Source organism: Pseudorasbora parva, chromosome 16 (genome assembly GCF_024679245.1).
Source record: "Pseudorasbora parva isolate DD20220531a chromosome 16, ASM2467924v1, whole genome shotgun sequence".
NCBI classification, from domain to species: Eukaryota; Metazoa; Chordata; class Actinopteri; order Cypriniformes; family Gobionidae; genus Pseudorasbora; species Pseudorasbora parva.
Window position 1 is genome coordinate 44,141,306 of NC_090187.1, and position 24,038 is coordinate 44,165,343.

The 24,038-nt window shown below is 39.7% G+C and overlaps 1 protein-coding gene across 5 annotated transcripts in view; it reads left to right on the forward strand.

The window, feature by feature from the left end:
- Window positions 1-3,344: 3,344 nt before the first annotated feature.
- The window catches only part of celf6 (CUGBP Elav-like family member 6), a 205,232-nt gene continuing 184,538 nt past the window's right edge, over window positions 3,345-24,038 (forward strand). For all 5 annotated transcript variants that reach the window (XR_010898411.1, XM_067419157.1, XM_067419155.1 and 2 more), the window contains exons 1-2: window positions 3,345-3,759; window positions 11,302-11,384. Coding sequence is in view for 4 of the 5 variants with exons in the window: in XM_067419157.1 (XP_067275258.1) it covers window positions 3,528-3,759; window positions 11,302-11,384 (315 nt within the window). In the remaining variant the exon portion in view is untranslated. The remainder of the gene's footprint in view (window positions 3,760-11,301; window positions 11,385-24,038) is intronic.

Sequence of the window (24,038 nt, forward strand, 5' to 3'; positions counted from 1 at the left end):
GCGTCCTGCTCTCCGTGCGCCGCTGAGGCGTCCTGCTCTCCGTGCGCCGCTGAGGCGTCCTGCTCTCCGTGCGCCGCTGAGGCGTCCTGCTCTCCGTGCGCCGCTGAGGCGTCCTGCTCTCCGTGCGACGCTGAGGCGTCCTGCTCTCCGTGCGACGCTGAGGCGTCCTGCTCTCCGTGCGAAGCTGAGGCGTCCTGCTCTCACCGCGCCGCTGAGGCGTCCTGCTCTCACCGCGCCTCCCTGGCGCTCCCTGCACTGACCGCACCACCCAGGAGTCCTGCTCTCACCGCGCCTCCCTGGCGCCCTGCTCTACCCATGCCGCCCTGGCCGCCTGAACTCTGCGGGCCGCCCCGGCCACCTGAACTCGGTGGGCCTCCCGACTTCGGCGGGCCGCCCTGGTCATTCGAACTTTGTGTGCCACCATGGCCTCCTGAACTTTTTGTTTTCCTCGTTCCTCCCTTGTTTACCCCTCCCTTGTCTGTACCTTCTTTGTCTGTCCCTCCCGTGCCCCCCTGGTCTGTCCCTCCCGTGCCCCCCTGGTCTGTCCCTCCCGTGCCCCCCTGGTCTGTCCCTCCCGTGCCCCCCTGGTCTGTCCCTCCCGTGCCCCCCTGGTCTGTCCCTCCCGTGCCCTCCTGGTCTGTCCCTCCCGTGCCTCCCTGGTCTGTCCCTCCCGTCCCTCCCTGGTCTGTCCCTCCCGTCCCTCCCTGGTCTGTCCCTCCCGTCCCTCCCTGGTCTGTCCCTCCCGTCCCTCCCGTCCCTCCCTGGTCTGTCCCTCCCGTCCCGCCCGGGTCTGTCCCTCCCGTCCCTAGTGGAGCGTCTGGTAGCCGCTCCTTAAGGAGGGGGTAATGTCACATGCCTGTCCTGTCGTGTGTGCACTTGTGGGTTTTGTTATGTTGAGCATGTGCTCGTGTCCCTGTCAGTTCCCTCCCCCTTGTTATCTGATTATTGGTTAATTTGCCCCACCTGTTCTCCCTCATTATCTGCCTTGTTTGTTCCCTTTATAATCTCCCTGTGTTTGTCAGTCTGTGTTGGATCATTGTGTAATGTCTGCGTCTCCCGTTCCCCCTGTGACTTCTGTTGGTATGTTTTGAGTTTTAGTTTATGTTCTATAATGTGTTTTGCCCCCTCGTGGGTGTTTGTTTTGTATTTATGTTTTATTTGTTATAAATATATATCCTTTTCTGCACTTGAGTCCTCGCACCATTTCCTTTGTCTGTAACGTGACAAAGGGATAGTTCACTTTAAAATGAAAATCCTGTCATCCTTTACTCACCCTCAAGTTGTTTAAACCTGTATGATTTTCCCCCCCCACCCCCCAGCTGAACTCAAGGGAAGATGTTTTGAAGAATGTCAGTAACCAATCAGTTAACTGGAGCCATTGACTTTAATGGTATTTTTTTCCCTACTGTTGAAGTCAATGGCTCCAGTTAACTGATTGGTTACTGACATTCTTCAAAACATCTTCCCTTGTGTTCAGCTGAAGAAAGAAACTCACACAGGTTTGAAACAACTTGAGGATGAGTAAAGGATGACAGAATTATTATTTTAAAGTGAACTATCCCTTCAAACATCATGTGTTGAGTTCAGCACCACGGACAGCGACACAATGCAATCTAATGCCTTCACTCGCGCTGCCCTGTGATTGGCCAATAGTTCTCATCAATGCTATTGTGCACGGACAGCGACAATATAATCGACAATCTAATGATGCCAGTCATGTATTGGATTGGGTTCATCAATAAAAAATGATTACATTAAATGACAGAAAGTGTTTTATGCATATATTTATATTTATATATTTGCATATATTTGATATGAAGAAGAACAGTGAGCCTAAAATCAGCAAATTAACTGTAAATTCAATTAAAACAAATGAGTTTTGCCATGGTACAGTGATGGTATTATATAATGGCATGGTACTCTGAAATATACTGGATGACTTCTTCATGAACATTGAAAAATACCATAATATCAACGTACTTTTTTAAATATGTGATCATGGAGCACTTCACCAGTCGTGCGTCTCACGGGTATATCTGAGGCGGTAGCCAACAACACATTGTGTGGGTCGAAATTATCCATTTTTCTTTTATGCCAAAATCATATTAAGATATTTTGTAAATATCCTACCGTAAATATGTCAAAAATGTATTAGTAGTAGTAATATGCATTGATAAGGACTTAATTTGGACAACTTTAAAGGAGATTTTCTCGATATTTAGATTGTTTTGCAGCCTCAGATTCCAGATTTTCAAATATTGTCCTGTCCTAACAAGTCATGCATCAGTGGATCAGTTTATTTATTCAGCTTTTAGATCATCTATACATCTCAACTTCCAAAAATTTAGCCTTATGACTGGTTTTGTGGTCCAGGGTCACATATAATATAATATAATATAATATAATATAATATAATATAATATAATTAATATAATATAATATAATATAATATAATATAATATAATATAATATAATTAATATAATATAATATAATATAATATAATATAATATAATATAATATAATATAATATAAAAAAGCTAATATAATGTAATATAATAAAGCTAATATTATATAATATAATATAGCTAATATAATATAATATAATATAGCTAATATAATATAATATAATATAATATAATATAATTAATATAATATAATATAATATAATATAATATAATATAATATAATATAATATAATATAAAAAAGCTAATATAATGTAATATAATAAAGCTAATATTATATAATATAATATAGCTAATATAATATAATATAATATAGCTAATATAATATAATATAATATAATATAATTAATATAATATAATATAATATAATATAAAAAGCTAATATAATGTAATATAATAAAGCTAATATTATATAATATAATATAGCTAATATAATATAATATAATATAATATAATATAATATAATATAATATAATATAAAATGCATGTAGCATGTAGTAATTTTCATCAACATATACTGTAAATGAGCAATGTATAAAACGTGTAAAATGTAAAATCAAACCAATAATTTCAGCTAAAACATGCAGATGTGTTATTTTTATCCTATTTTTATTTTGCATGTTGGGTATTTCGGTACGAATTATTATTATTATTTTATACACACTTTTATAAATGCAGCTTTACAACATGTTGCTTTTACACAAATGTCGAGATCTAAAGCTTTCAAACGCCGTTACAAATGTGTGAGTTCTCGCTCCGCCCCGAAACGAGCGCCTTCACTCACGCCGCCTTGTGATTGGCCTGCCCGGACTTATTATGCAAATGAACCGCGGGTCTATTCAAAAGGCTCGGGCTGACGTCACGAGTCAGAGTGGCAGCTGACACACGGGGAGCGAGACAGATGGAGAAAGTGAAAGAATCCTGAGGAGAAAACGCGGAGAGATACATCACACCGAGAGGGAGTGTACAGCCGCGATAGAGGGAGAGAAAGAGAAAGAAAGAGAGAGAGAGGAGAGGAGTGGATGGTAGAGAGCGGGAGACACAGCGCGCGGGAGGGAGAAAGATGGCCTCGGTCACGGCGGAGAATGGCTTCAGCACCGCGAACAGCTCCGGTAACGTTAGAATGAACGGACTCAGCAGCGCGATTCCCATGAAAGATCACGACGCCATCAAGCTCTTTATCGGTCAAATCCCGCGAAACCTGGAGGAGAAAGACCTCAAGCCGCTGTTCGAGGAGTTCGGCAAGATCTACGAGCTCACGGTGCTCAAGGACCGGTTCACCGGGATGCATAAAGGTCGGACTTTGCTTTCTTTTGGCTCCTCTCCGTGTATAAACGAGTCTCTGTGTGTGTCTCTGAACGTTGTGGCGAGGTTTTCTCAAAGTAATGAACAAACGTTCTTCCAGTAACGTTAACGGAACGTTCATTCAAAGTTAACGGACCTTTTTTTTTAACGGACGCGTGTTAACGGTTTTAACGGTCATCAGCGTCGTAAATCACGCGAAGTTTTTTTTTCTTTTTAATGTAACGTTATGTACATTTATAACACTATACTTAGTATTATATTACCTTCACAGCAATAAATAAATGAATCACATAAAACACTAGTTATCTCTGCTTTGGGAGTGACTTTCTCTCCTTTGACTGCCCTTATCGATCTTTCTCTCGCTCTATTTTTTTGTACTCTTTTTGAAAGTTGTAAAAACACTATTGTAGAAATTTTCTTTTGCTATTTGCGCAAATTGGAGCACAACAAGAAAATCTACTGTAGTCTCTGACTCACCGAGGTTTACCCAACTGGAAATGTGAAGAGTCAATAACGTTCTCATTCAAACGTTTAAGTTGGACGTTCATCTAACACTGACTACTTATCAAACGTTCTGTTTGTAAAATTATCAACTGGAACGTTCCCCTAACTTTCGCATAAACTATATATATTTTTTTAATTATATTTAAAAACTGTTCTGAGAAATAACTTTTCCATAACCCTAATGGGAAACGTTTTAAAACATCTTTCTGTCGATAGAAGACGATAGAAGCTTGTTTCTGCCAAAGAATAACCAAATCTCAGTTCTGACGTTTTTTCTCATAACTTTTGCAACTTTTTATCTCACAATTCAGATTTTTTTCTCTCATAATTACTACTTTTTATCCCACAATTCTGACCTTTTGTCTTAAATAACTGTGATTTGGATTGTAATTACAACTTTTTTTATTTCAATTGCAACTTTTTTTCTCATAATTACTACTTTTTATCTCACAATTCTGACTTTTTTTTTTTAAATTGCAACTTTTTTTCTCGTAATTAGGACTTATTTTAATCTCAGTTCCGACTTTTTTCTTGTAATTAGGACTTTTTATCTCAGTTTTTTCCCCGTAATTACGACTTTAAAAAAAAAATCGAAGTACCAAATTTTTTTCTCTTAATTGCGACTTTTTATCTCACAATTCAGACTTTTTCTCGTAATTACGACTTTTGATCTCAGTTCCAACTTTTTTCTCGTAATTACAACTTTTTATCTCACAATTCTGACTTTGTCTTAAATAACAGTGATTGTGATTGTAATTATAACTTTTTCTTCTCAATTCCAACTGTTTTTCTCGTAATTACCACTTTTTATCTCACAGTTCAGACTTTTCTCTTTTAATTGCAACTTTTTTTCTCGTAATTGGGACTTTTTTTTGATCTCAGTTCCGACTTTTTTTCTCGTAATAACGACTTTTATCTCACAATTCAGACCTTTTCTATTAATTGCAACTTTTTTCTCGTAATTGTGACTTTATCTCAGTTCCGACTTTTTTTCTCGCAATTATGACTTTTTGTCTCAGTTTCAACTTTTTTCTCGTAATTACAGCTTTTTATCTCACAATTCATACTTTTCTTCCCTCATAGCTATTACTATTTATTTCACAATTCTGACTCTTTTTTTTTCCGTAATAATGACTTTAATTCACAAATCTAATGTTATGGTAAAAAGATGTTAATCGAGAAAGTTTTTTCTTTAAGTGGAGTGAAGTGTGTGTGTGTGTGTGTGTGTGTGTGTTGTGGATCGGAGCAGCGTCAGCAGAAACACAAACACACACGCCACACCGTTTCAGCCGTTTTCATCAAGCACGTCTTCAGATGATCTGATGTCACTGTGAATATCCTTCAGGCCTGATTTTGAGCTTTTGCATGGGAAACATCTTCTCCATCAGGGCCGCTGATCGTCTCTGTCTCTGGACACGAGTCTCTGTCTGCACTCAGAAAATATTTCTGCTTTGCTTTGCACTGGTTTAATCACACGTCTTGGAGCATTATTTAATTTTGAATGCATTTATTTCATAATCTGTAGTTATTTAAGACCATTTATTTATTAAATAACCCAGCTCATGTGTAACAGTAACACACACACATTCACTTTGATTCAGATCATTTTTCAGATGCCTTCTGTGCGCACGTTCATATTTTCCTTGTGTGTCGTTAGGAAGCGAGAAGCCGTGAAGCCGTTTTTTTGAGCATCAACATTATATAGACATTATGTAATCTACAAGTGCAAAGGCCAAAATATTTCCATTAGGTTTTTATTTAGTCCTTCATAAACTCTCCTCTCTCTCTCTCTTGCTGTAATCACTGTTGTGCGGGTTTTGTGCTGATGGTTCCCAGTGGATCAGATGTGTATCATTAAAGCTGTTAGTTTACATGAATAGCCTGGAGGATCGTGACACACATACGGCAAATTATGCCCTTTCTCAAAGTCTTTAGTGTGTCTGGCTCTACTAGAGCAGGTTTTCCTGCTTGAATGTTGATTATTTCCTCATATTCTCCATTGTTGCGGCTCCTCTCTTCCCAGTCTGTCAGTAACTCTGTTTAGTTCCTGTCTCTATGAAGCCTCTCCTTCTGAAAAGCACGATGCTCTCTGATTGGTCGGCTGGAGCAGTGTGGTATGATTGGTCAAGCAGGAAATGTCCCACCCCTTTCCGTAACCGCCAGTTTTAACACACCATTAACTAACTCAACCAGGCTCCGCCCCTTTATTCTAGGGCTGTGCGATATTGAAGAAAAATGCGATATGCAATATCTTGCTATTCGATATGCGATACGATATTGCTATTAGTGTGTAAAATCTATTTAAATCATATTTAAAAAAATTAAACCAATTGTGTTTCACATTCTTTGCAGTGTTTTAGCAAACATTTATGTCACAAATCGTTCACGTTTCAGTGTGTGTGTGTGTGTGTGTGTCAGACAGCACAAGACTGCAAGTTATTGTTTTTCGCAAATTATTGCGTTTAATAACTCTTTATTTAACATCAGGCAAGTCTCATAAGTAACAGTCGTCGTGTGGCCAGTCTATTCTCTGCTCTATGTCGACCTAAAACAAACACTTTTCACAAGGTTGAAGTAGTCTATTAAAATCATTCAGATATTGCGTGCCGTTGTGATATGCATATTGCGATATGTACATTTAGGCCGGTCATGATAACAAATTTTGCTGGACGATAAATTGGCCAAGAAATTATTGCGATAAACGATAATATTGTCGTTCTGAGACCATTTTCATCTAAAATAATGATAATGGCATAATAATGCAGATAATTTTTTTCAAAGATCAATAAACTTTTATTTCTAAAGACTACTTAACACTGAAAACAGAAAACATTTTAAAAAACCACAATACAAACAAAACAACCAAAAACAATCAATAAAATGGATGAAAACTGCAACAGATGAGGTGCATATTAGGGGTGGCACGGTTCACAAAACCCACGGTTCGGTTCTGTACGGTGAACGGTTCTGTACTCTTGTTGTTGTTTTTTCTTTTAATCGTTAACACTCCAGAAATGTACTTCAGCATATGATATATAACTTAATTATCAACAATTTAGGATACAGTATTAAAAAAAAAGTTATATCTTGTAATCAATCACAAACTGAACTTGACCATCTCTGAGGAAAGCTCGGTGACATTTTGATGCAGCGAGAGAGAAGACATTGATGACTTGCTTTTCATTTATTTGGCAAAAAAGGAGAATGTGTATTGCTATCTCTACAGGAACTCATGTGCCTTTAGCACACAAAGATTGAACTGGAGAATTAACTTGCATTTATGCAATGGTGCGCTCGGCAAAAATAACGTTAACCTCAGTTCGCTTGGCGGTGTGCATGTCAAATTTTGTAACTTTGCGTGCAGCTCAGCAACCGAAGAGCCACGAGTTCAGGCAAATCTGGCTGAGCATGAGTCTCATCTCGTATAAGCGTCGAGTATAAACCTCCCCAAACGAGGCGCGCACAGTCAACGAGAGACGAGAAAAAACAAACATGCAGGCAAATGGAAATTATCGCGGCCAGATAAATTAGCGAGCTCATTTTTTTAAATCGCGCGATTCATTGATTTATTGGCTATCGCGACAGGCCTATGTACATTTGCGATATTTTGATAATTTGATATATTGCACAGCCCTTCTTTATTCTGCAGATTTATTTTTATAATGAGGAATATTGTGACGTGTTGAGGAAAACTCAAGACTACAATGGAGGCGTTTCAGGAGTTCAGGAACACTGACACTGATAGAGAGAAGAACCGGAGCTTTTTCTTGCTCAAACCGCACACTAGAGGAAGACAAATCGCCATAGGTCCTCTTTAAAGAACCACAGGCATGATCGGTTCCTGTGGGATTTGTTGGTTGGGATTGTCCGTGCCCTTCACACCCCTCTCAGCTTCAGTCCGTGTGCCGGTTTTGGCAGTTTTGAGCGGTTTTGTCCTGCGAGGGGGGGGCAAATCTTCAGCTCTAACGCCAGCTAGAGATGAGATGCTGTGATGTTTCATTTCAACAACAGCCGAGTCAGAACACGGTGACCTCCAAAGGCTTCACTTCATCTGTAAAGCCTGACCAATGGAAAGCGTTTACTGCTTTGAAATTTACATGTGTGTATCATAATTAATCCATCAGGTTTATATGGCTCAGCTCAGTTTTATTCAGAGATTTAATGCAGTTTGGTGCAGATGCTGATTTTAACATAGACAAAAAGTGATGAAATTCTGATGTAGCAGCACACTGTCAAAAAAAAAAAAGAGTACAAAATTGTACCTTATAAGGTACAAGTGGCCGTCACTGGGGTGTTCTCCTTAAGGGTACATTTTGTACCTCTAAGGGTGCGTTCACACTTGTCATGTGTGGTTGGATTAAAACGAACCCTGGTGCGATTGCTCGTTTAGTGCGGTTCATTTGAACATATGTGAACGCTGCCATCTGAACCCTGGAGCGCACCAAACAAGCGGACCGAGAGCGCTAAAAAGATGAGTCTCAGTCCGCTTCCAAACCAACTCTGGTGCGGTTCGACTGATATATGAACGCAATACGGACCAAAGACATGTAAACGGACCAAAAACAGGACGTGATGTCACAAGATGAGACGCATAGTCAGCTGATTTGACGACGGGGAAAGATCGGTGTATCCAGAATGAGTAACGTTAACGTCAGAGGGCAAACGTGGAGCAACGAGGAAGAGCCTCATCAATATTTGGTCCGACGAGCATGTTTCGAAAATGCCAGAAAAAACACACAAAAAGCAAACCTGGTTCTTCTCATCAGAGGACCTGTGCTGCCCATTATTATCCGGTTCAGACGACAGAACGGCCGTTAGGTTTAGGGGCAGTGTAAGGGGATAGAAAATACGGTTTGTACAGTATAAAAACCATTACGCCTATGGAATGTCCCTATATGTCACAAAAACAAACATGTGTGTGTGTGTGTTTGTCTGTGTCTGTGTCTGTGTGTGTGTGTGTGTCTGTGTGTCTGTGTCTGTGTGTGTGTGTGTGTGTGTGTGTGTGTGTGTGTGTGTGTGTGTGTGTGTGTGTGTGATGGGTAGGTTTAGGGGCTAGGGGAAGTGTAAGGGGATAGAAAATACGGTTTGTACAGTATAAAAACCATTACGCCTATGGAATGTCCCTATATGTCACAAAAACAAACGTGTGTGTGTGTCCTGTGTGCAGGGCAGGCCGATGGGCTGTGGTTTGCGGTGAGAGTTGTGTTATGATGACTTTGGCAGGATCTGATGCGCTTAATAATGTTATTTAACTTCTTCTGCTGCCACTGGACTCCTGTATCAGCACTTCATCATTGTCAGTCTTGCATGACTTGCACTGATGAATCAGTGTTTATGAACAAATCTCTTGAGTGAATGATTCAATGACTCGCTTATAAGGTCTTCACTTGTCTCATTACTGGATGAGTCAGCGCTTTTGAACGAATCTCTTGAGTGAATGATTCAGTGACTCACTCATAAAGACTTCACTTGTTTCATTACTGGATGAATCAGTGTTTTTGAACGAATCTCTTGAGTGAATGATTCAGTGACTCACTCATAAATACTTCACTTGTTTCATTACTTGATAAAGCAGCGTTTGAATGGTTTAAAATCACTCAAAAGTTCCAATCTGCAAGACTTAGAAATGTGCAAATTATAAACTTTCACTCTTTCACTCAATTAATCTGCAAATCACCCGGGTGTCGAATTGTGTGGCCTGGTTCATAAGGGTCATGGATGATCCATTACACCCAGAGTCTCCAAAAGGGGCCTTGTGTGTTGAATGGGTCACGGAGCAGTACTAAATGCAAATGAAATAAAATCATAAAATCATGCATGCAAAACAAGCAATCCAGTGATTTGAGCATTGCGCTTGGGTTTGACTGAATGAAAGTTATCCAAGAGATGTTTATGAGGCCAGTATGCTTGAACAGTAAAGGAGAGCCTGTTGAGTTTTTAAAGCATGTCCTCTTGACTTGCCGTGTAAAGTCCCGGAGCGCTGCTGGTGTGTAACCGATGGGTGCCGTGTGTGTGTTCTTGCTCCCTAAATACGGCACGTTTGCTGTAAGACGGTGGAGATTTTGCTCGCCGCTGCAGAAACGCCTCTCACACGGTCACCGCTGCCACACACGGGGCACAAAACACATTCAAATTCATCTGCAGAGCCGCATTGGTGGTGTAGTGTCTGAAAATGCATATGTGGGGTTTTTCTGCTATCATCCAATTATCGTGATTTTGAATATTGCTGTTGTTTGCATAACTGTCTGATATGCATAAGTTTTAATTCTTTAGCTTAAACTTGCAGACTTTGTTGTTTTCAATTGAACATTACATATATAGACAATTAATGTGATTTTGAATATTGCTGTCATTTGCATAACAGACAGATGTGTTTTTTTTATTCTTCACGCCTCTTTGTGATTAAAGAACAATAGGCATTCTCAGGATAAAATGATTAAAAATGTGTAACATTAGTAGGGATGGGTATGGAGAACCGGCTCCATTTTAGAACCGGTTCCCAATTTCCCAGAACCGGTGATTTAATGAGAAATGCACATTTCGGTTTCGCTTATCGGTTCCTGTGTGTGTATTTCAATGTGATTTCAAACCACATTTCAAAAAAGTGTTTTTCACACACACACACACACACACACACACACACACACACACACACACACACACACACACACACACACACACACACACACACACACACACACACACACACGAGACGCTCTAGCGACTGACGCTTGAGGTTGCAGCCTTTAGCCTCCTTGTTAGCGCGTCCGACTCTCATGCCGGTGTCCCCCGCCCCGATCGATCTCGGATTTTGATACCCAAAAGTTGACAGGTATGTGTTAGTAATGTTGATTTATATATCATCAAAAAAATGAACTCGAATGAGATCTAAACTCTAAAAAGAGAAATTAGATTTGAGATGTCCTGATGGAAATGTGAGTGTTGTTTTCCTGTGACTCTTCAACACGTCACGGTGATGAAGTGATGAATCCGCTGACTGTGTGTGTGTGTGTGTGTGTGTGTTTCAGGATGTGCCTTTCTAACGTACTGTGCCAGAGAATCCGCGCTGAAGGCCCAGAGCGCTCTCCACGAACAAAAGACTCTTCCCGGGGTAAGATCCTGATTATTTTTACTTTCTCTTCCTCTCTCAGCCGCGTCTCACTCGTTCTCCTCACTGCAAAAAAATGCTTTTCTTACTTAGTATTTTTGTCTTGTTTCTAGTCCAAACATCTAAAAGTTCTTAAAACAAGAAGTATTTACTAGACAAGGAAAAATAACTCAAAATGAAGAGAGTTTTTGCTTAAAATAAGATAAATAATCTGCCAATGGGGTGAGAAAAATAATCTTGTTTTCTGTTTGAATTAAGATTATTTTTCTCACCCCATTGGCAGATTATTTATCTTATTTTAAGCAAAAACTCTCTTCATTTAGAGTTATTTTTCCCAAAAACAAGACAATCATTTGTACTTGTCTAGTAAATGTCTCGTATTGTAATTTTTAGATATTTTGACTAGAAACAAGACAAAAATACTAAGTAAGAAGAGCATTTTTTGCAGTCCTGAACTCATAATCAAACTATCACTAATAATGCCAATCGCTGGTGCTTCTCGCAGCTGATTGGCTGGCAGGCCGTCTGATTCCTTCATGCTCATGAATGAGGAACATCTGACTTTTGAACATTTAAAGAAGCTCGTCTCATTTTTTTCGGCTGCATTCACAAATCTGATTTTCTTATTGGATGTGAAAGGCTGAAATGATGGCATTTGAAAATTGAAACAATCAAACATCATAATTGTGTGCAAGTGTAAAAGATGTAAATATTTATTCCTTTTCTTCTCTATTGTGCCGTATATCGAGTGAATCGCTACTCAAACAAGAACAAATGTGGGCGGGGCTTGATTGTGTCTGTGGAGATCTGATTGTATGGTTGTGGCTTGCTATTGGCCAATCTCATGTGAGTGACAGGTGGCCCCGCCCTCATCATCAGAGAAGAGATGAAGTTATTCTGACTCAAGATTAATAACACAATAATGATAAGCTCCTATAAATCATTGGGGCAATATTCCATGAAAAATAAGAACTGTCAGTTTTGATTTCATGGTGACTTTAAATGTAAGATTATGTTTGAGGATTTGGCTGGATGTGAACATTTAATTGTTTAGTTCCCGTCTCTATGAAGAAATGCAAAAATGGGTCAATTTTGATTTCATGCTGACTTTAAATTAGCCCATGATTTACTCACCCTCAAGTCATCCGAGGTGTGTGTGACTTCTTCTCTAATATCAAAATCTTCTCTTTAAAAGTTCTCGTTTTAGACTCTTATTCATGACTAGTGTTTTGTTTTGCTCTATCCTCTGCACATCTGCGTTCGTCAATACGCATTCGTCAAGGGGTCAAGGGTCACTCTTTCACTTTCTAAATTGATGAGTACAGCAATCCGGCGGAAGTTAGTTATTCTAGTCTATAAAGTGTTAAATATAGATATTTTTCTTACACAAACGCGCCACTTCGCTTTTATTAAGGCCTTGATTAACCCACCGGAGCCGTGTGGGTAATGGACAGATGCACTTTTATGATGGACAGATGCACTTTTATGATGGACAGATTCACTTTTATGATGGACAGATTCACTTTAATGATGGACAGATGCACTTTTATGATGGACAGATTCACTTTAATGATGGACAGATGCACTTTTATGATGGATTAGATGCATTTTTAGGATGGACAGATGCACTTTTATTGTGGACAGATGCACTTTTATGATGGACAGATGCACTTTTATGATGGACAGATGAACTTTTATTGTGGAAAGATGCACTTTTATGATGGACAGATGCACTTTTATGATGGACAGATGCACTTTTATGATGGACAGATGCACTTTTATGATGGATAGATGCACTATTATGATGGACAGATGCACTTTTATGATGGACAGATGCACTTTTATGATGGATAGATGCACTTTTATGATGGATAGATGCACTTTTATGATGGACAGATGCACTTTTATGATGGACAGATGCACTTTTATGATGGACAGATGCACTTTTATGATGGATAGAAGCACTTTTATGATGGACAGATGCACTTTTATGATGGATAGATGCACTATTAGGATGGACAGATGCACTTTTATGATGGATAGATGCACTATTAGGATGGACAGATGCACTTTTATGATGGATAGATGCACTATTAGGATGGACAGATGCACTTTTATGATGGATAGATGCACTATTAGGATGGACAGATGCACTTTTATGATGATAGATGCACTATTAGGATGGACAGATGCACTTTTATGATGGATAGATGCACTTTTATGATGGATAGATGCACTTTTATGATGGACAGATGCACTTTTATGATGGACAGATGCACTTTTATGATGGACAGATGCACTTTTATGATGGACAGATGCACTTTTATGATGGATAGAAGCACTTTTATGATGGACAGATGCACTTTTATGATGGATAGATGCACTTTTATGATGGATAGATGCACTATTAGGATGGACAGATGCACTTTTATGATGGATAGATGCACTATTAGGATGGACAGATGCACTTTTATGATGGACAGATGCACTTTTATGATGGATAGATGCACTATTAGGATGGACAGATGCACTTTTATGATGGATAGATGCACTATTAGGATGGACAGATGCACTTTTATGATGGATAGATGCACTTTTTTTGGACTTCAAAAATGATGCAACAATTCACTGCCATTATAATGCTTGGATTAGCCGTGACATTTTTAATATAACTCTGATTGTGTTCATCTGAAAGAAGAATGTCATAAACACCTAGGATGACTTGAGGGAGAGTAAATCATGGGGTGATTTTTTATTTTTGGGTGAACTATTACTTTAATATACATTACGTATACTTTGAACAGTGATATTATATTAATATCACTCATATTAATGCTAACGCATTGATTTAATTCTTACAATTTCATATAAAATCAAATTATGATACTAAGACATTTTCTGATGCATGCATGAATGCAACCTCACCGAAGTGAAACGGGGCGCTTCGGCTCTCGGTGTGAACGTGCTGTAGCGCCTCTCTTTCTGCTTCCGTCCTGTGCGTATGACAGATGTATTATGAATAGGCTGAGCAGGATATGTGTGGATTTATTCCCAAGGCTCTGCTCTTCCCAGGAGAGTGATCGCTGTTCAAACCTGCAGGGAGAAAGTCCGTGTGACAGGAAGAGAGAAACTCGCGTCTCTGCTCTAGATTGATCATCAGTCCTGATGAATTTCTTGGGCAATTACTATGGAAGATAAAGAAAAAGAGTAAATGCGACTTTTTATCTCACAATTGCGAGTTATAAAGTCAAAATTCTGAGATAAAAACTTGCAATTACTCTTTTTATTATTTTATTTAGTGGCGGAAACGGGCTTCCAGTAATTACCATGTTCACAGTGACCAGAGAAAAAATATGTGTGAGTGTGTCATCAAGCTACACAAATGGCTCGTGTTGATATTGAGTGACCTGTGACATCACAGGGAAAACATTTGCATTTGCTTAAATTGCTTTGTGTTTACATTTTTGTATTGATTTTAACTTAATTATTAATTGCTCTAACTGCTTTATTTTATTTTTTTCCTGCCTTTGTAGCACTTTGAGATTTTCTTTAAAATGTAAAGTGCTTTATAAATAAAATGCATTATTATTATTATTATTAAATGAAAATGTAACTAATTTGAATGTAACTACTTGTTTCAGAATGTTCCGATAACATTTAAAATGAACTTTCATATGTTTGCAAAATGGAATGTTCCCTAAACGTTTGCGGAACCTTTTTCAAACGTGCTTTGAACATTCAGACATAACTTTCGCAGGACTTTCTCAAGGTCTTTGCACATTGAGTCCGATATCTTCACATGCGTTTTTTCGTATTCGTGATCTGAAAAATTCGTCACGCACCGAGACCTTGCACACTGAGTCTGATGCGTATTAATGAATGCGTTACGGAAAAAAATGCAAAACAAGACAAAGTGACGTCTAGTGAGGATGATTTATTTGTCCTGAGGAGATACTGTGTCATCCACTCCTGCGATCGCGTAGAGAGGAGAGTTTATTTCCAGCGGGATTATCCAGACCGATTCAAAGTTTATTGTCAGTGGCTCGGTGTGATGCTTTGCTAGCGGTACTGGAGTCCCATATTAAAAATAAGACCACTAATTTCCTTGAATCAATTGATCCCGAACACCTGGCAGTATGTCTATGGATCCGATCAAACACACACACACACACACACACACACACACACACACACACACACACACACACACACACACACACACACACACACACACACACACACACACACACACACACACACACACACACACACACACACACACACACACACACACACAGACTTGATGTGCTGTGATATAATAATATTTTTGTTATTTTTTTTCTATAATAATATGTATGGTGGCTCTGAGTTGTCAAAACGTCTCTCAAAATGTGTTTTTACGGATGCGAAAATGCAAAAAATCGAACCTGTTCCAAAAAAATTTTGACGGACGAAAGTTTCGGAGGCAGTGTGCAGGCGTGATTGACATAACGGAGGTCGAATTTATTTTGCTCAAATTTATTATGTGAATTACAGACTCAGTGTGCAAAGGCCTTTAGAATAGATTGTTGTTAGCTGGGAAGACTCTGCTCTGATCTGATGTCGGGTTCGTCTCTGCTGGAGCCTCGTATCAGACCGAACACATTAGTGAGGTCACGCTGTTCTTTTATCCTCCCGTGACCGACAATTTGTCCAGAGAGTGAAATTTGTCAGAGAGAGAGAGAGAGAGAGAGAGAGAGAGAGAGAGAGAGAGAGAGAGAAATGAATGGCGTTCATCTCTCTCTTCTCTCTTTTAATCTTTTTAATTAATTCTTTGAAAGTTGGACGGTCCGCGGGGAAGCCGGTCAGTGACCTTCTGATGGTAAATATCGGACAGCTCTTGAAATGTCATCAACAGTTCACATGAAAGTGAAATATGAGATAAGTAGGAAATGACAAATGCTAAAATGCTGTTTTATTTTTTAACTATAACTAGATTAAGACAAGAAATGCCAAATATGCACTCCAACATTTGCACACCCCTCTGTATGATACAGAAACCTGGAAAGTTAACAGAAATACAGTAAATGTAACACATAAGCCCCGTTTCCACCAAAATTACCCGGAACAATTTGTACCAGGAACTTTTTTACAGGAACTTTTCTCCCCCCCAGACCTGCAGCTGTCTGCGTTTCGACCGCGATAAAGTTCCGAGAAGATTAGGCAAATTAGTCCGGTGATGTAGGACTGCGCGCGACTGCTCCTCCAAATCAGTGAAGGACATGTAATCATTTGTGTGTGTAACGTTACCGATTGAAAGATTTAGTGAACTGTTTACATGAGACGTTATCTAAACCGATCTGGTGTTTACATGTGATGACTTTCAATCGCAATCATTTTGTCACATGCAGTTTGTCTGCCGCACCAAAAATGTCAACGCTGTTTTCTCCAGCAGCTGGAGTGTGTTGACTGTAGCCATAGCAACTCTTAACGGCCACCAGGACTAATACAGTATTATTTATAGCTATTTGTTGTAAAGTGTAATAATCATCTCAGAAAAAAAAATCTTCTGTCAGGCGCAGTTAAAGTAAAAACTGCCTGGGGCAATATACGCTGTGTCATTACTCCAACATTATATTCATAACTTATGAAATAAAAAGTTTACCCCTCAGAAAAATGTACTTTCCTCTCTTGTCAACATGAGCGCGGTGCGCGCCGTCACGTCATGTAAGGACACACACTTAAAAGTAATCGGTCAGGTCGTTTACATGGTGAAAAAAAATTAATAACGAGTATGGAAGAGATTCAAGCTGTGCTGCTTTTGCTGGTTATGTATAGGTTTACTAAAGAGGTAATTAACAACGACAGAAAAGAGCACTAATATGCAGATTCAGCAGCATGCAGCTGCAGCATATTCAGAAAGCTTGTAAAGCTAGATTTAAAATGACAATGTATATTATTATCAGCTATTACGGACATTGCACGTGAGATGGCTGAGACGACCGCGCGCCACCAGACAGAGAGCAAAGACTGATATTTACTGAACGCAGAACGAACCTCGCAAAAGACTTTTAAAAATGCCGGTTGAACTGCGTGAGCTCAACCAATCAGCATGTTCAGCGCCCAAGTCCCGCCCTCGAAAGTTCCTGAACTTTGAAAAAGTACTACCTCGCGAGCAGGGCCGTTTGGAGGGGGAAATATTTACCCGGAACTTCAATTTTACCCTGGTTCCTGCGGTCTAAACACACGAAGTACCACCCAAAGTTCCTAGTTCCTGGGTAAAGTTCCTGTGGTGGAAACGGGGCTTTAAAGTTTAATTTAATTGAAAATAAATAATTTGGCACTGCTAAACTTCTGCTCACGTGTACCAAACAAAATATCTGGACGTATCAAAGTTTATCATCTTCAAAATGGATCAGAACATTGATCATTATCAATCAGAAACGTTTGGAAATTATTTAAGCCTTGTAAAATCACCACAATCAAACATTAATACGAGCTCTCACAATGCAAAGCATGCTCTTCTTACTTAATATTTTTGTCTTGTTTCTAGTCAAAATATAAACAATTCTTCCATTAAGAAACATTTACTAGACAAGTGAAAATGATTGTCTTGTTTTGGGAAAAAATAACTCAAAAGAGTTTAAATAAGCTAAATAATCTGCCAGTAAGATTATTTTTCTCACCCCATTGGCAGATTATTTATCTTATTTTAAGCAAAAACTCTCTTCATTTTGAGTTATTTTCCCCAAAACAAGACAATTACTTTTGCTTGTCTAGTAAATACTTCTTGGTTTAAGAATTTGTAGATGTTTGGACGAGAAACAAGACAAAAATCAGCATTTTTTGCAGTGCATGTCATTTTTTTAATGTTTAAGTCCATCTGATGTGATTCGTTTAAGAGTCTTTTATTTTGACAGGTGTTTCTTTCACACACTTCCTGATTCTTTCCGTTTATTTCCTGTGTGTCAGTTGATGTTTTATCTGATTAGTAGTGTGAATTAATACCTGCTTATGAATGTGCAGGCCATCTTTCTTCATTGCAGTCCTTTCACATTTGGTCGTGTTGTCATGATTTCCCTGTGGCTTTAGAGTGATTGGTCACATGACTAATGTTTGAATTGGCCATGAGCAAATACAGCATCACTGTTTTTGCGATTGAGATGGAAATATTAACAGAAAGAGACATATATTGGAATATACTTGCATTTGCCAGCGTCCTTCATTGAGCATTGCATGTGGCAGATTTGGTGAGTATTAATTTTTCTGTCATGCTTTTTTTGCTGTCATCATCTCTGCTAGAGGTCGACCGATATATCGGGCCGATATTTGTCATTTTTTAATATATCGGCATCGGCCGATAGCGCCGATTTAAAGTCAGGCACTTCCACGGGCAGCCGTGTTATTTGTACAGTGGAACAGCCCAAGGGGGTAATCTAGCGCTCGGAAAGCGTTCCACCCCTAGGGGCTGCCATTGCTAACCAAGCCCTCACCTGCTGTTAGCATCCCATTGACTCCCATTCATTTTTGAGTCACTTTGACAGTGAATAACTTTACATCTGAGCCGTTTAAAGACTCCATTTGTCCATTGTTTATTTCTAAAGAAACACGACAATGTATAAAAGGCTCCATTACCTTGTATCTTACACTATCGCCCCGCAGAAGCTGTTTTTGTAAAAATAGGCTAACGATTGCGTCATAACCAACGCGACCCTGTCGCACAGTTGAGAAATTACCGTATAGACCTGAGGAGACGCTCCGAGGCAATCTTTTACTGTCTATGAGGCAGTCGGGGGGACGTGGAGACATGTCCTGGAGACTAGTCTGATAAAGTCAAGGGGGAAGAATGGGGAGAAGCCCATAGTGAGCCAAAAGCAACGGGAGAAAATATTTAAACAACGTGATTCAGATTTCGCTTTCCACATCTACTAGAAGACTCACAGCTGTCAGACAGGAGGCTCACGTCACATCTACGTCGTCAAGCTCAGTCTGAGCCTGCGCAGTTCGCTCAGCCATCAGGAAGTGAGTGCCCCTAGGTTGACTTCATTATTTCGCCGTAGACGTCAATGGGGTCGCTGTGTCCATTTCTTTTACTGTCTATGGAACAGCCACTGCTGGCGCATGTGAAGGACCCCAAGCCAAAACATTTGGAAAACAGTACTGGGAGAGAAAGGTAAGGCTCAAATTCTGATAGTTCAAAGCCCTATGGCCATATAATATATTTACAATTTATTACAAGCAAGCTATTAAGTTTTGCTTCACTTAGTGAAAGAAAAAACGAATAGAACAATTAGAATTGAACAAAGTTTACAAAGAGAGACCGTTTTGCCCACGTTTTTCTTTTATCATCGCTGTTTTAGTGTATGAGGAGCCAGCACGCGTATCCATCAACAGAACCATACATAAAGCATTATTTTTCAAGGTACAATCCATATTAAAGATGCATCATCAGATGTGAGATGAACCGCAGTGCAAGTGCGTCCCGGCACCTTTCACACGGCATTCCTGCTCGGCACCCCGGTTTGCACTGGTTTTTGTTTAGAACTATTGAGAGCGCCGTGACCGCGCGTGCTGCCGCGAGATGAAAGCTTCTGTTATTCAACTGCTCTGGTTTTAACTGTTATGCCACACTAAATGCGGCAAAATGCAACAAAACTGGTTGAATACTTACGGTCGAATGCAACGCACCGTGTGTTTGTGAGTGAGAGAGTGTGAGAGAGAGAGAGAGAGAGAGAGAGAGAGAGAGAGAGAGAGAGAGAGAGAGAGAGAGAGAAGAGTGTGTGTGTGCGAGAGAGAAGTGTGTGTAAGAAAGTGTGTGAGAGTGTGTGTTTGAAAGTTTGTGTGTGTGTTTGAAATTGTGTGTGTTTGTAAGTGTGAGAAAGTGAGTGTGTATGTGTGAGAGAGAAGAGAGTGTGTGTGTGAGAGAGAAGAGAGTGTGTGTGTGTGTGTGTGTGTGTGTGTGTGTGTGTGTGTGTGTGTGTGTGTGTGTGTGTGTGTGTGTGTGTGTGTGTGTGTGTGTGCGCGTGTGAATGAGAGTTTGTGAGTGAGTAAGTGTGAGTGTGTGTGTGTGTGTGTGTGTGTCATCTAATGAGAATAAATGGCTTATTGTGTCTCATCCCGCCTCAGTTTCTCCGGCTCTCATGTCTCCGTCTGTCTCACTAGAGCTGAATATTTCCCCACTCTTCCCCTCTTCCCGTCGTGCTGTGCCTCCTGAGCCTGTGTGTTTGTCCGCTGGTCCTGCTAATGGAGGTGAAGTCGTTATCAGAGCCGAACGCTGACCCGTGGATCTCGGTTCCGCCCGTCCATGAGATCTGCGCACCGACAGCTCATTATCACCTCCGCTCGCTGCGCAGCTCATTTATTAAACCATCCTTTTAGAGCTTTTAAGCCTCACCTTTGCTCCCTTTTAGAGTCTGAGCGGCCGAACGCAGACACACAGTAAAGCCCTCGGCGAAGACGAGTGTGTGTGAGATTCAGAAATTAACATCATTAGGAAACAAATGGGCAAACGCGCCTCATATTGGCAGCGCTGAGGAAGCCAGAGCTTCTTTAAAGTGACAGAATATTTAAAGGGGTGTTTGCATGCGATTTGACTTTTTTACCTTTAGTTAGAGTGCAATGTCGCTGCTTGAGCATAAACAGTCTCTGCAAAGTTACAGCGCTGAAAGTTCAATGCAAACGGAGATATTGTCTTTTAAAGTTACGGCAGTTTATTGCCTACAAAAATGGCCGGTTTGGACTACAACGACCTTCTTCCTGGGTTGGTGACATCATAAACCCTCGCTAGTCTCCGCAGATGTGACTTCTGCCCGTAATGGGAAGGGGCGTGGCCTTAACCTGTGCTTGGGACTTCAGCCAATAAAAATACAGGAAACTACATTTGGCCATCTGACCAATCTAAGACCATTGCGTTTATCAGAGGGAGGGGCTTCATAGAAGCAGGAAGCAAACGAGCCGTTCAGAGGACAGACAGCGGTGTGGAGTAAAGGGAGAATAGAAGAATACGCCGTTTAAAAAAGACATGTTATACTGAGCCCCATAAACACAACCAAGCCTAGAAAAAAAACACGGAACCATCACTTCAATATTCATGATTCTTGGTTCTTGCGTCTCCCAGCATGCCGAGAGTTGTCCTGTGTGTTTAATGCGTTTCTGTTGCCTTCCAGCACGTCAAGATCTGGAGACGCATATTTTAGGACAGAATGCGTTTTCTGACTGTGAAATTAAATAAACTAAACATGCATTTCAGGGACGTTTGTTGGCAGGCAGACACAGAACTGTGTAAAGTAGCCAAAAATAATACAATAGTCAATCACAATAATCTCCTAAAGACCGTCTGGAGAAGGTACAACTCCTATCAGTGCATAAAGTGGGATTAACATGCTTTTTGATATTTTTTTATTTTGCAGTGGCAAAAGTTATGGCCTGAGTTATATCTATATCTATAATGCACACTGCTATTAAAAACCCAACGTCACTCATCCAGGGTTCCCGCGGGGTCTTAAAAAGTCTTAAATTCAGAAAGTTACATTTAAGGCCTTAAAAAGTCGTAAAAACGCCCAGATTTTCATCCTTGGTCTTAAATTTAATTTACCAAAGTCTTAAAACTTTTACTTCCGTTCAGAAACAAAACCTTTTAGTTTTCTTTACCCGACTGCTTCATGCATTTTTACTCCTTACACTTTTCCTTCAGCTTTTCAGAAAGCTGCGATTGGCAAACGGAAAGCAAGAAATTACCGTAATAAACCATATTTTGGCAAAAAGCGCTATTTGTCTTTAAGGATTTTTTTAAGCGCGCCAAATGTTGAGGATTTACGGTCAAATAGCGCTTTAATATGCTGGCGCCAACACTCGCATTCTAATAGGGTTAAGCGTAATGTATTCTGATGTATTTGATCTGACTGGGTGGGCAGCTGTCAATCTCAGGCCCAACCGTAGATCCGCCCCTATCATAGGTTGGTTGTTTTGTATGCACTTGTGTCTACGCGCGTTTTCAAAGAACATGGGTCTTTGCACACTGAGTCCGATATTTTCGCATGCGTTTTTTCAAATTCGTGATCTGAAAAACTCGTCACGCACAGAGACCTTGCACACTGAGTCCGATGCTTATTAATGAATGTGTTACGGGGAAAAACGCAAAACAAGACAAAGTGACGTCTAGTGAGGATGATTTGTTTGTCCTGAGGAGATATTGGGTTCATCTAACGTTACTCCTGTGATCGCGTAGAGAGGAGAGTTTCCCTATCAAGCGGGATTATCCAGATCGACCGATTCAAAGTTGCAGTTTCAGTGGCTCAGTTTGATGCTTTGCTAGCGATACTGGAGACATATATAAAAGAAGACCACTAATTTCTGTGAATCAATTGATCCCGAACACCTGGCAGTATGTCTATGGATCCGATCACACACACACACATACACACACAGACAGACAGACAGACAGACAGACAGACAGAGCTTTACAGACCCTTACGAAACAAAAATATATTGCAATATATTTGAAAATATCATGCAATATATTCACATATATTTATATATTATATTTTCCAATATATTGAAAGCGGCCATCATTTGTATATTTTCCAATATATTGCATGAATATATAATATATTTTATAATGCCATCAATATATTATTCCATATATTAAAATATATTTCTGATATATTTCTCCCCTTTCTCTGATATATTTCTCCCCTTTCAAGTCTCCCCTTTCGTAAGGGGAGACTTGATGTGCTATAATTATAGCTGTGATATAATAATATTTGTAGCATTTTTGCTAGAATAATATGTATGGTGGCTCTGAGTTGTCAAAACGTCTCAAAATGCGTTTTTACGGATGCGAAAACGCAGAAAATCGAACCTGTTCCAAATTTTTTTTTGACGAAAGAAAGTTTCGGAGGCAGTGTGCAAGCGTGATTGACATAACGTGAGGTCGAATTTATTTTTGGAAGTGCGTAAATTATTATTCTAGCAAAAATACCACAAATAATATTATTATATCACAGCTATAATTATAGCACATCAAGTCTCTGTAAAGCTCTGTGTGTGTGTGTGATCGGATCCATAGACATACTGCCAGCTGTTCGGGATCAATTGATTCACGGAAATTAGTGGTCTTCTTTTTAATATGTGGCTCCAGTATCGCTAGCAAAGCATCAAACTGACACTTTTAATCGGTCGGTCTTGATCCCGCTTGATAAGGAGGGGAAACTACGCGATCACAGGAGTCTTTCCACATCTCCTCAGGACAAACAAATCATCCTCACTAGACGTCACTTTGTCTTGTTTTGCGTTTTTATCCCCGTAACGCATTCATTAATACGCATCGGACACAGTGTGCAAGATCTCTGTGCGTAACGAATTTTTCGGAATACGAAAAACCGCATGCGAAAATATCGGACTCAGTATTTTGATATCAGTTTCTGAGTTTATTTAATGTTTCTATAACTGAATCAATAAAAATAGAATGTTTGAGAGTTTCTGAGATCATTTATAATGCTTTTAGTAATGCGTCGTGTTGGTCTTAAATTTCACTCATAATGGTCTTAAAAGGTCTTAAAAAGGTCTTAAATTTAGCTTACTGAAACCTGCAAGAACCCTGTCATCACTCATTGCGTCGAACGTCCTCCTTATGACGCTATAATGAACAGCCGTGTTTTTCCAATGGTTCCACGATTA